Source organism: Pomacea canaliculata, linkage group LG3 (assembly GCF_003073045.1).
Source record: "Pomacea canaliculata isolate SZHN2017 linkage group LG3, ASM307304v1, whole genome shotgun sequence".
Lineage (NCBI taxonomy): Eukaryota > Metazoa > Mollusca > Gastropoda > Architaenioglossa > Ampullariidae > Pomacea > Pomacea canaliculata.
Window position 1 is genome coordinate 14,705,722 of NC_037592.1, and position 13,761 is coordinate 14,719,482.

General features: G+C 44.6%; 1 protein-coding gene across 3 annotated transcripts in view; it reads left to right on the top strand.

Annotated features, from left to right (window-relative positions):
- Positions 1 to 13,761, top strand: part of LOC112559403 (lactadherin-like) — a 55,290-nt gene that overhangs the window by 26,210 nt on the left and 15,319 nt on the right. For all 3 annotated transcript variants that reach the window (XM_025230630.1, XM_025230629.1, XM_025230631.1), the window contains exons 4-6: positions 6,419 to 6,541; positions 9,124 to 9,262; positions 12,367 to 12,507. In XM_025230630.1, coding sequence (XP_025086415.1) covers positions 6,419 to 6,541; positions 9,124 to 9,262; positions 12,367 to 12,507 — 403 coding nt within the window. The remainder of the gene's footprint in view (positions 1 to 6,418; positions 6,542 to 9,123; positions 9,263 to 12,366; positions 12,508 to 13,761) is intronic.

Below are 13,761 nucleotides of genomic sequence, written 5' to 3' on the forward strand. Positions count from 1 at the left end.
CCTTCTCATAGCTGCTGCTGCTGACATATCTCAGACTAGCAAGGTATTAGGTCACGTGGTTGCACCTGTCATATGATTTTGCCGCACGTGTTGCTGTTTAGAGCAGCAACTCCAGGACGTTGTGCGGCCTACAGTAAGTGAGACCCAAACTGAAGATGGAAGGAAAAGGCGAAGAAGACCCAAAACTGTTGCTAAGCTAAGCCACGGTGCACAGGAACCCTTTGGAAGCATCCACCCTCTAGTCTTTGTCAGCGAACACTGACATCAACAGACCCAGCATACCACCATCACTATCAGATGGCCTTCATGGCCGTGATATCAACTTTCCCGGGACACTGGTGGTTTACACCTAGATGTCAAGATGTGGCCAATAAAACCAGTCACGCGCATTGTCGCTCCGGGCTCCGGGAGGAACTTAGAGACTGTCTCTAGAAAGCTCAACAACGTGCGCAAGATGGCTTCTCGCTCAAATTACGTGGCTTCCTGCAGTTGACGGTTACTCCCTGTAAGCTCGGTGACTAGGGAGATAACACGTAGAACCTTCCCAACCCCCACCCCATCATTTGCAGGGTTTTGTGTCTGCCAGGCTTTTCATTAGTCTTTCTACTATAGTGTTTTTTTCTGATAAAAATGTAGTTCATTAGTCCCGTGATTACCATCATCTACAAGTGTAATCTGATTTTACTGATCGCGATCTTCACAAAACCAAGACATCACACAAGTCCATACTGAGGTTTGGATGAGTGTGGTCGGACTCACACTTTTATCTGATTAAGATAAAAGAATTGTTGCAGAATCTCAGAATTTACAAGTAACAGAAGATTCATCACGTGAACTATTTTTAAAAAAATTAACAATAGGTCTTGTGTCCAGTTAAGCCTAGTATGTTATATTTGGCTTGAAAACCTATTAAGGACAGCTTCATAAACATTCCTGTGTAAGCAGAGCTCTAGAGTCATTGCGATCTCAACATTTCATTGCATACTTGTGTAAACCAAACTGGATCGACTACCTAAGGTGACGTAGGAGTTTCCACCGGGAGTGTCATAAAACACCCTTCGAGGTTGATTCCGGGTAGCGATGACATTTCTGGCGCAGGTTCAATTTACGATAGGGGTATGGGAAGGGGTAGCAGTAGTCTAAGGACATGAGTACCCGTGTTTCCACATTCTACACCTTTTAGAGTTGATTGAGCCCTGTAGGGTTGAAGACCGGTCCAGCCTCCATTGTGCGCTTCTGGACATCAGAAGGTATTCAGGGCTTGGGTCTTAACTGTCACTGAACCGCCGCCAAACTGATGGTTCACCATTTACTTTCTAGGATGAGCTTGCACTTGTGCAAGTCATCATCTTCATCCCTGTCGCTTTCTAGTACTCCCTTTCTGCCTCTTTTTATCTCTCACGCATGCGCGCACACAGAGAGACAAGAGATTGTTACAAGCTGTAACAATCGGTCTGGACAAAACTTTGGCTAATGTACTTTGACAAAAGTATTTATGCGCATTTTTAAGGGGTCGTAAAAGGCTGAGTAAGAGAAATGTAACCCCTGAAGGTTGCGATAGAAGGTTGAGGGGTCAGCGCGTATGGCGACAGATTCTGTTACACTTGAAACTAAAGCGAGGCAGCGTTACTCAGCATTTTTGTTTCAGAGACATGTCTGTTTTGCTCACACGGATCTTTCCCCATTTTTCTTTGTTTTGTTTTTAAGCTCCTACCAGCAACATGAACTTTGAACCGTGCAAAATTACCTTTAAAAAAACCTGTTTTGACAAGAGTTGTACGAATGAGTTGACTAATTTCTGTTGACACCTTGTGTCAAGTCCAATTTTACGCCGAGAGTAGCGGACGTATACTGTAACAAGCAGTTGTGTGGACACGATTGGAGGTAGATGGAGGAGAGAGAGACTGGTGGTAGATGGAGGAGAGATAAAGGTGGTGCTATAGGAGAAAGAACATACTTACACAATGTAAAATAGCGTTGAAGGTTCATGTGAAAGTAAACCTTTGCGAGGAAGTATGTGTGTAGGTCTCATCCAGACAACACACCCTTTTCTTTCACTCTGTCCTCAACCATGTAGAAAATCCCGAGGACAGGTCAACACCCCAGTATTTTTATGCCCCGAAGCAACAATGCTACAAAAGGTTCTGTACTTTGATGATACTTGTTAAGTAAGCCTTAATAATGCACTGCCTCTAACGGTGTACTTACTTCTGCAGGTAAGTGTTATTTTTCAACAGATAAAAAACTGTTGTCAAGACAACGAGAAGATGCATCTTTGGCCTGTGATTACAGTCATTACTACAGCCGCTAGTTTCTGGGCCTTTCTCTGGGACAGCCCCAATATGTTTCTGAAGAGACAGGTAACAAAAAACCAGGTAAAAACCCTGGTAAAAAAATGTGCGACTACTGGGCCTCGCCTTAAACGACCTTGTCAGGTGAAAGAAGCCATTGTCTGAGTTTTCTTGAGTAGATTTATTTACCCAGAGCAGCGCAGGAATTACTTAGGTCGCTGAAGGCAGAGCAGTTGGCGGAGGATCGTGCCATGGTGGAGCTATCACATGTCCCCAAAAGCATGTTCTTAAAACTTCTGAGGTGTAGCCGACTGTAATTTCAGCGGCAGACACGCAAGGAAACACGTGAAAAATACAGAGAAGAGGCCGTGAGGGACCCTGGGAAAGGGCTTCCCTGTGTAGGCAGCAGGCGCAGTGCGTGCAGGTAGCGACACCCTCTGACCCTCTGACCCTCTTCAGCCTCGGCATATGTCTTCTGGGAGCACGGGAGGGAGATGCTGGATGCTGTAGTTTAAAGATGGTTTTGTATATGATTTTAGCCCTGAGGTAGGCGACGGTTTGCGTGCAGCTGGTGACACTGTCTGACCCTCTTCAGCTCCGCCATTTGTCTTCTGAGCACAGCGGTAGAGGGTTCATGTAGATGCTGGCTTCCTACAGGATTTCAGCTCCAAGGAGGCGATGCTGTTGTGTGCTGTGCTAGGGGGAGCCAGTGAGGCCGTTTCAACACTTTCTTTCTTTACTAGGGGAACCAGACAGGGGTCGTATGCAGAATTGGAATACTTCCATAGGGAAACATCCATTGCATTCGAGATACAGACTAGTAATCGTGACTGATTAAAGAAATTATGATAAAGTGTAAAGTGAGCACTGCTTGTCAGACTGTCGTAAGGAAAATAAAGCGAAAAAGAAAATATCGAGAGCAGCAGACACCAAACAATTCAAACAGCACTTCAGGGACCTCGGCTGACTCCGAAGGAACTATCTCTTTTTTTGTGACTGATAGTAACAAAGATGTGACTGGTTGTAACAAACATGTGAACGGCAGTACGTAAAGGAAAAGGACAGGAAGCAGATTAAAAAAGTCATGACCAGCTCCTTCCACTACCACTCATTTACACTTCCTTATTTACACCTCCACTTCTAGCAGTAGATGCTGCAAAAGCCCGAGAGAATCCGACAAAAATCTCTTTGACCCGACTTTTCGGTCTGTGGTATCCTTCCGCGGGACTTTTGTGGCTGGACCAGATGATCATGAAAAGAAATAGTCCACTCGCAACGCCCTTTCTACCCCCTTGTTGCTGGGGTAACTTTTTACTGCAGTCTTATCTTTACAAATCGCCTTCTTAAGTCCTTCGACTACCTCGCCACTCGATTTATCGGCTGCCCTCCTTTGTTCAGGTTAGATAACTCAAGAGCGAAAAGAGTACTGGGAGACAATTGCATCCTGGGACTTGAAGCTGGGATACAAGGTATCGTGTTTTAGGGCTAGAGACTGGTTGGACACGTAGTCAAGGGTTGGAGGGAATTCAGGGAAAGTTTCACCACTATCCTTCGAAAGATGCTTGTCTTCTGAAGACTGTCTCGACACAAAGCCAATGCAGGCTCTTCAGTTTGCTGACTAGAGTGTGGGTGCACCAAACCTCAGTCATTTTTTTTTCTTTGTTTTTTTTTTTGTCATTCTCCCTCCCTCCATTCTAGAGACTGGGTGGCCCAAGGGAGGCAAACCGTGCAGAAAATGGAGTGCGAGCATAATCTTCATAACAAAAGAGATGCCTTGGGCGCCACGCCGTACATTTATGATTCGCCGAGACTCTTATCTCGAGGGTGGATGACAGACCGTATGATGCACGCAGAGAATAAAGATTGTACAGCAGTGCTGTCTTGTCCATGTGTGTGTCTCAGACGATGAGACTGTTGGGAAGTTTTCGGCTACATCCGTCATTCTAATGTCGCATTATTCGCCGAGCTATGTCTTTGGAGTTCTGGCAGTCGCCGCCAACGGCCTGACCGGCACCACAGCTTTCTGCAAGACTATAAAATCCAGCCAATGGATGTTCTTTACAATTTTCAGGTCATTGAGATACGAGAAGGAGAAAGAACAACCGACTTTATTTGACCCTGAGCTCGATTCAAACTTTGCAGCTGCTTACATCGCGAATTGAATCTTGCACACCACAGTCCTGGTCACTTTATATCGGGTGGATGGGTCAGCTTCTAACTTTAGTAAAGGTGACAAACTGTGTGTTCACGGCATATATACATCGGGATGGTCTCCCACTCCTACTTTCAGAGTGCTCTCCCCTCTTCTGTTCGCATCTTTGTTCTTCCACACAAAATCAAACAAGCGTTAACAAAGGAACACACAAACAAACACTAAGCCGATGCAGAAACAAGCAAAACAAACAGAGGAACAAATGTCTGGCACACGAGGAGTGTTGGTGACCTCCTCCTCCTCCTCCCGTCCTCCAATTGTATTTGCTAAACTAACTGCATGACGTGTCTGTGGTGATTCAGTTACCCCCCTTTATCAAGTAAAGAGCGTCCCAACTACGGTGGTCCTGGCATTCAAAGAACACGAGGCGGCACTTAATGCGATTTATGGGCCGAGCTTTTTTGTAACAATTTTTTTTTCTACCCTCGTACCGGAGAAGGAGGTCAGAAGTTAAGGTTACAAAGGTTGTCTAAGGTTAGGGCAGTTTAATTTATATAAACATGCAGTGGAGCGCTCTCACCCCACTATCCCGACTCTCTTTTCCTCAGTTTGCTGTCGATAAACACAATGGTCCCCGGTCACGTGACCAGCTGTGTATTAGTCATCCGAGCGTCAAGCTGGTATTTGGCGCGAACGAGGCGGGAAGAGGCTGGATTGTAAAATGTGTTTTTAACTCCGCATTTTTATCAGCCGATCTAGTTCCAGGGTAAGCCCATCAAAGGCCGGGGTGTAAAGTATCAGGACAATAAAACATGGAAGCGTAGTGTGCGGTACGCGAGGCAGGAATGCGCAGAGCTCTCCTATGGTGACTTTAATTTAAACAGAAGCAAACGGCGGCTTTCAGAAGTTAATCGCTGAAGTGCTATTGTCAGCATAAACAATCGCCGACAGCACAACGAAGTGTTAAGAAGCCATTTTCATCCACAGAGCTACACCCAGAACAAACCCTGGTTCAACCCTCTCCTACAATTTATTTTCAATTTTTTTGGTTTTTCTGTCAATCGTTCTCCACCTCCTTCTCCTCCAGTTTCTTCCTTTTCCTTTCATCGCCCTTTTTTATTTTTCCCCCGAAGTTTTCGTTTTCTTTGTTTTATCAATCTGTCAAGACATTGTTTTTCACCATTTTAAAAAGTGTGAATCTCTTGCTGTGATATAGTCTTTGTTCTTGGCATGGCTTAAAAGACACAACCCCAGACAAATTTTCGTTTTCAAACCTTTTACGTTTTTGGCCCCTTCCTTGCTGCTTTTATCGTCTTTTGAAAGATGTCGTTGTCTCCCACTCACTTTTAAAACTTTGGCAAGCCTGGGGATTTCCGGTTACGACTATCTTATTCTGAAAGATCTGCTTCAATGTGGGCTTCTTAAAGTCGTGAGATCTGCGGTCTTCCAGTTGTCAAGGAAGTGGATTTCCGTTGCCAACAAGCAGGGGCTTCCCCTTAATCGTCTGTACTACGGAACTCCTTAACTTCATCTTGGGAGAGGTAGTGGGCGGCTCTTTGTTATTTTTGTATAGCGGAAGCGGAGGATGTACCATTTTTGCGATTTTAATTCTCATATTTTCACCTGGTTTTGGCTTGAACCCTGACTGCGTCTGGCAAGAGGTTCAGCCTCAGGCTTGGGTAGCTGTCTTCATTGTCTTCTTGTGTGCTTTGTTTTTGTTGTCTTTCTTTTTTGTGTTGTAAAAAAAATTGGGGAGATTTATCTTGATGATCCAGAAAAAAGTTTCTGATTTCAATAGCGGCATTGTCAACCTAGACAGGAAAGTACTTGACACGGTTACAATGACACGATTAAATGTTAAACAATAAACAATAAACCAGTGTTATTAGGACGCAGTAAAATATTAAACAAGTCTGTTGTGACACAATGAAATATTAAACAAACCAGTCAACAAGCCTTGTTTTCTGTGTCTCAGGTAACAGGAGTGATGACACAAGGTCGTGGCGACGGAACTGAGTGGGTGACACGGTTCATGGTGTCCTACAGCATGGACGCCTACCACTGGAACTACATTGTCGACAACTATGGAGACCAGCTAGTAAGCAACTGAATAAATACTTCATGGTCTTTCTTTCTTTCCCCTTTTCCTAATTCAACATTTCTTCAGTATTCCTAAGTCTAGCGATCGCATTCAACTGAACTGAAAAGAATTTTTGTAGAAGACAGACATCCTTACAACGAAACATTCCTTGATGACCTCCCCTCCAAACCCTCCCAAAGGTTAGGAGACTGCAAGCTTTGTGGAAAATTAAGCAAATCAGAGCCACTGACCAAGACAAAAGGACAGCATCCGGGGATAGGGTAGAAATGAGAGTAGACACCCTGTCACACCTTGAGGCAAGAGCACATAACTTGTGGACTACCTGTGTTGTGTTTGTCTCTGGCGACACTTCATACATTACTACACACCTTGCTACCTGTCTCCGGAATGGAGATGCTATGTAGGTGACAACATGACCAATCGTTTCGTCACCTCCCTAAATCAGATGGGCTGGGCGTAAACAGACATGGCTGGAGAACATAATTAGCCTCGCACTTTCTGAGGGCAACGGCTAATACGTATTCAGGGGAGGGCGGCTTTTAAAACATACTTAATTGAATGTGAAACTCCTGACATTATGCATTTACATGTCATTAAAATGTTTTTTTGTTTTAAATTTATTTCAATGTTGGTTTCTGGACATCTCGTGCTCGACAGTAACCTGCGAGAATGCGTACATGCACACGCATTTTGATGACATTGCATTCGTGCCTTATGAATGTAGACTATGGTAGTGACAAGAAAACAGCCGTGACAGCCTCTGTGATGTTTAGTGCCCCTTGCTGATGAGTCGAACTTTCGGTTCAACCCACCTGTACTCACCCTTCACCATAATTTGCTAGCACTAAGACTCGCCACCATGACAGTATTCCTCCCTTACACACCTTGACGGTTGTTCTTGAAAAGGTTCGGTACCGTCCGTGTGACAGTCCGCGCACAGGGGCACGACCCAGGTCGCAGTCACGTGACCAGCAAGTCCCAAAATCGGTCATGACCATCTGCTGTCCTCAGGCATCATACATCCATCACCTGCACCCTAAAATCGCACTTTCCGGAACAATTTCGCGGCCACTCGTCAGATTCCGAAATATTTTATTTCTTCCCGAGGTGCAGCTGTGCAGTTCTGAGACTTTTTCGATGCAGGTGTACTGAGCTCGCACCCTTCCTTCAGACCGTGAGTCGCCGCGAGTCGGCGAAACAGCCGCAGGATGGGTAGGAAACAAACCGTGAAAGTTAAAAAATGGCTTTGAAATGGGGCGTGGGGGGCGTGAGGGGCAAGGGGGTGGAAGGACAAGAGACGAGAGGGGAGGTAACGAAGAGATCGAGCGGCGCGCAGGAGTGCGGAGATCCTTGAAGCTGGAAAAAGGTAGGAATGCTTGGCCAGGTGAGTTTGCCAAAATAAAAAAAAAAAAAGAGTCACCTCGCTGCTGCTCGGGGAGACACGTTAGGTGTAGAATGCCCTGCCATTACGAGCGTCTGTAGAGCGCCCCGTGACGTTCTCCACCCAGAATGCACGCGGCTCCGGGCACAGGAGCTGTCAAAGGGAAGTAATTACTAATAAATAAGTAATCTCCCGCTGCTGAATTTTTTTTTTTTTTTTGGCGGGGTGGGGGAGAAGGGGTATACAGGTCTTGCTAGCAGCCTTCTGCGACAAATAGGGAGGCAAACTTTTTTTCATTGCGATAAATAAAAAGTCTGTTCCTGTCATTGTCGTTTGTTTGTCGCAAGTTTCTGCTTGACATTCACGTCCTGAAGTTCCATTCTTTGCAGCCTTTACAGAATGCCATAACTAGAGGTTGAAGAGGAAGCAGAAATGTGACAGCAAACATGCATGCAGGCATTCATGCATGCAGGCATTCACGCGTGCACACACATACACACACTATTGATGAGAGCATAGTTAAAGACTTGCTGGCTCCGGTGTGTCCCGGGTAATAATGAGCCACCTGTCACTGTTTATCATAATGTTTAGCCAGGGGTACGGAGGATCGAGGGGTGGGGAAGCAGCCTGAAATGCACAATACGAGCTGTTAGACGAGGAATGTGTTAACAGCACGCTGAGCCAGTCTAAGCTTTTCTGTCATTTCCACAAGATTTTCTGTAGCTGTTATGATCATTGCACCATCGTGGGGAAGACACGTGCACCCTAATTTTTGCAGCTGGGAAAGGGCGGTTAGAGACTTTTAAAAAAGTTGTTAAAGGTAGATATGTCTCCCTCTCTTTCTTTAATAAAACACACATTCGCGCTACTGGTTGTCTCTTTTTCTGAGAACCTTGTATATGGGTCTTCAGTGTTTACAAAGTCGAAATGGACAAATGATTAACTAATTATGGCGAAATTTTCAACATGAAAATTATATAAAAATTTGGCAAAGTTGCTCAAATGATTGTCGAAGTTAAGAGCTGTATTAATACTTCCAGAAGTGTTTGCATGACGGTCTTAATAATTGTCCATAGTGTGCGGAGGACAAGACTGTGTGGACACAAGTCGTACCACTATAATAATGACAGACAAATATCTTCTTTCTTTCTGTTTCAAACTGTTTCTACTTGACTTGCTTGTTTTCATCACTGCACAGCTCTTCGAAGGCAACACGGACTCCTACACAGTGAAACATTCCTACCTGGACAGGCCAATAATCGCCCGCTACATCAAGTTCCACACAGTCCAGTGGCACAGACACCCCTCCATGAGGGTAGAAATCCTGGGTTGTCAGCGTGAGTATTGCCACATCTTATTGTTAGCTTTGTTGAGTTGTAATATGCAAAAAAACAACAACAAGTCGTCAATTTTGTGCTGTCCACATTGCCTTTGAGGACGAGTTTCCGCAAAGTGTAAATACATTTAGTGATAGTTTTATTTACAAAAACCAGAGACTTGCAGATTGTAGCAAACAACAGTCTTTGTGAGACACATGATGAAGGAAGGAGAGAAAGCCTTGCTCGATTCATTTCAGCGGACGAGTTGAAGAGGAAGTGAGTTCGCTACTTGAAATTTCCTTGTATCTGTCCGTCTAAGAGTTTAGCCGTGGTTGTTTAAACCTCCAAATTGCATGTAAGTTGACATTTGTGCCCTGTTTTACAATTCATTAGTCTCTAATGGCCTTAACTTGTCTCTCGCACCGCACTGTCCTCTCTCTGCCTCACACGGAGATGGCTTTATTTTATTGCTAGCATACTGGTAAGTCTCACCCATCCAACCCATCCTGCCCCACCCAAGTTAAAAAAAGAAATAGCACCGATTTGTTCACTTTGGGAACTGAGCAGGTTTTATCATAAAATGCAGATATCTACCGTTAAATTTGCTATTTTGAGGACGATACAAAGTTTGAATTTCAACACAATGGTCAAGAACCATTCTTGTGTTCAATGACCTGTCTGATAAAACACAATTCATGAAAGCTAACACCTATAGGTTATAGCTCATGCAAATTTGGGAAAAAAAAATGCTTGAGGGATGTTTCTAAGAATAAAATGCAGCTAGAAAGAAAATCTCGGAGAAAAAAAATGTGAAAATTTGTTTACAAAAACCAAAGGACCAGCTTCCAGTGATAGAATAAAAAAACTAAAGAATAATAATAAAAATATATCTGGTGAAAACATAGAAGTTGAAAGGAGTGTAGATAAATACAATCAATGATAAATCTAGTCCTAGTTGGGGTCTGGTAGCTGTGTGTACGGTTTATGGACTAAACTATGGCGACGAGATTCAGTGTCTGTCGAACGATAGGCGAGGGGCAGTCGACAGTATTCCGACGGACGTTCGCGGGGTAATCCCACCCGACATAGCAACCCTGAAATATGCGAGATGTCAATCTGAAGTTGGTCGTTGGTCCTGTCGCTAGAGGGGAAGGGGTAGAGGGAGATAGAAAACAGGGGGCGGGGGTTGGTGTGCGGGTTAACGACTGCAGAAAAAATGCTCTTTTAATTTGTCATGGGGCCGGGGGCGCCCGACAAGGAGACGGTAATGGGATCCTGCGCTGTCCCCAGAGCCCACCAGGTAGCCTCGTAAAGCTGTCTAATAGGATTCTAGGGACTATACCGTCACGGCCGGGCCAGGGGCTAACCGTGCGAGATGTAGACCCGAGGTGGGTTTAAGATGACGTCTGGGGTCAACCATCCCCCATCATCATCGCCCGATGACGGCTGTACATTTCCTATGTCTCGGAGTCGGATTGCCGGTGATGGCGGACTTTGAAGACGTAGGCCTTCAGCTTATAGAAGTGAATGAGAGTGGGTATCTAATGAGTGCCTGTCTGTACACAGAGTTGGATAAATAAGTGAGGAGAAAGAGAACTTTTGTCTGTCGACGTAACCTTTCGTTTCATTTTCACCTGTCAGCGGATGTCTCTTACACGGCCGGACTTGATCTAACCTTTGCCCTTTTCTCTGACGGTCCGGTGGCGCAACGGTTAGTGCTTCACCAATGCAATGAGGGTTTGCTGTCCTGGGTTCATCTCTCGTCTCGGCCACGCTGCTCTTTCTTTGCATGTGGCATCTGTTTACAGGCCTGGCTGCCTGTCTGTGATATATAGTCAAGCATCGTTCCCCTCTCCTAAACTCGCCCCCTTCCTCCTCGTGAAAAGGTCGAAACCAAAGTAAGGGTGTCAATGGTAACATCTGAAACATCTTGCTGTGGATGACATACAATACATCCTAACAAGAAAGGAACAATCGATCTATTCGTGTCTTTCAATTAATTGGCATGACTGCAGTCGGCACTTAGTCTGCGATAAAGGTTATAAGGCTACCTGTTGATGACAATGGGCAAAGTCGCACCTGCACCAGGTTATGGATCTTTCTTCATGGGTGGAATGGAGAGGTTACCGATCTTTCTGAATTCCTGCCTACAAGTTGCTCACCGACTCCAGAAGCTTGACAATGATCTTCCATTACCTACCAACGACTGTCGATGATGTCACAATCCCAACGGGGGGCGCGACGGTGGTGTGAATGTCCACATGGCGAAGATGTCTCATCACGTGACTGATTGTGATATATCTTTGTTTTCTATTCGGTCTTTATTAGGAAAATGTCGTTCACCTGCCACCTTGTGCATCAGGCCAGAGTAGTTATTTTACACAAGTACACAGTAGGCGACACGCTCTAAATGATTTCAACTGTATACTTACAACCTACTCAGTTCTTGCCTAGTAAGCCTATTTGTCACACGAGTCCGCCCTGCATGGAAGTTTTAACAAACTAACAGGTGAGAATAACTGATGATCTGTGGTGTCTTGTATGTCAGAGGAATAAAAAGTCAGCAACAATGAACACAGCAGTGTGAAGAGCGCTAGGGGTCTTCAAAGGAGCCGCATGCTCGTGGGAAAGGTGCAACATCACACCTGAGATAAATGCACTGAGGTTGGGGGGCAAAGTGTTTGTGACAAGGTATAGTTATTGTAAGAGGCGTGGCGCTTCCGTGAGCTGGATAAACAAACGGTCACAGGAGGACGGGAGGGAAGTGGACCAACAGCTGCGCCTTTCTGCCTCTGATGTTGTCCGAGGGATTGTAATTGGACCTACCTTCATGTAATCATTCAAACTGTCTTGTTTTTCAGAAAGTGAATATTGCATTTATTTTGTTGCCTTGCTAACCAAATACGAAGAAATGAAGTAAAAATAAAAAATCTGTTTTTTTAGATTGATTGTGCATGATCTTGACCTCTAGAAGGGTAAAGGTTGGTTAATATCCAACTTGGTTCGTATTTAAAAACCGAGTGGAGACTAAAAATAGGTCCAGGTAATGAGTAAACAGCAATAAAATAAAATGGAAGTAGATAAAAGTTTATTGAACGTTTCGCGTGCATGTCTGTGCGCAGTGTGTAAGGAACCTCTGGGATTACCTCCCTACGGCACGTTGACAGCCTCGTCCTCCAGAGGGCGCCGCAAGAGGTCGACATGTCAGCCTGAAGATGGCCACATCTTGTCGAGCAAAGGCTGGTGTGCCAAAGCGGATAACGGTGAGTAACATGTGTTATGTGACATTTCCCTCTTGCCTTCTTCCTTTTGGTTTCTTCTGTTTGATTGTTGAAAACCTTTATTTGCAAACGTTCAGGATGTTTATTGTTTATCTTAATCAACCGTCCATCAAGACAGTAAGCATGCAATGGTGAATAATAATTGGTTCATGTGCTTTCAATCTCTGTCTTTTATTCTCTAAACACCACGCACTCATGTAGATGCACTCGAACACACAAACGCGCGGGGTATGTATCAAGGTGGATCTGGGTTGCTTGTTTGTTTAGATTCCTTGCCCTGGTTGACAGATATCTTTTTAAAAGAAAGTAAATAAGAGAAAACCTTTCGAGTTGAGAAATAAACAGGAAACTGCTTGACTGTAGTGAATAATCTGTTACATCTTTGACTTGAGTGCTGCACGCGGTGCGTCATGGGCTGAGATCCTCTGACGATACCAAGTGAGCTATAGAGGATCCAGATATCGCGAGGTGCGCGTGGGTGGGGCGAGGGGGCGACAAGGGTGGGGCTTGAGAAGGATTATGACATTCTAAGAGAAGGAGACAGTGGAACAGTGGAACGTGATATGATCCTATGATAGCACACCTGTGCTGTTTGTTTTTGGTTGGCAGTGATACACTGCCATTATGTACAGTTAGGAACGTTTGTCCCATTTCATGACATAGACACAAACATAGTTTAGTGAAAATTTCCGTAAAATTGTATGAAAGAGACAATTTATGAGAGAGAGAGAGGGGGGGGGGGATAGACAGAATGAGGGAGAAACAGAAAAGTGTGGAATCGTAGACGCACTTGTACCTGTGTTATTGCGGATGTAAACACCGCGGTACAATAAATAATTCTAAATTTAATTATTAACAAATTTTTTGTTGTATTTCCCTCACACCTTTAGCTGAGTATTATCCAGCTTAGCAGTGTAAATAAGAGTAAAATATATTACCCCTAGACCCGGTGGTAAGGAGATACGTGCTGGTTGCAGTCTCAATGTCAAGAAGTTGAAAACATTTTGTAATCGGGTGGAAACCAACGGGTAAAACATATTTATGGAATTACGTGGTGATCTTCTATCACCTTATATCACTTTTTTACAATACGGATGTGATACTTTCACACACACAGACCTTAGTAACCAGACCATTTAGTGCTTATGTTCTTTTTATCTTTAAAGCCTCAGGTAACAGTATTTGGGGGTCCCCCTCCCGCTTCGGCCTTTGAAATCGAAGGGCGTCTCCGGCAAA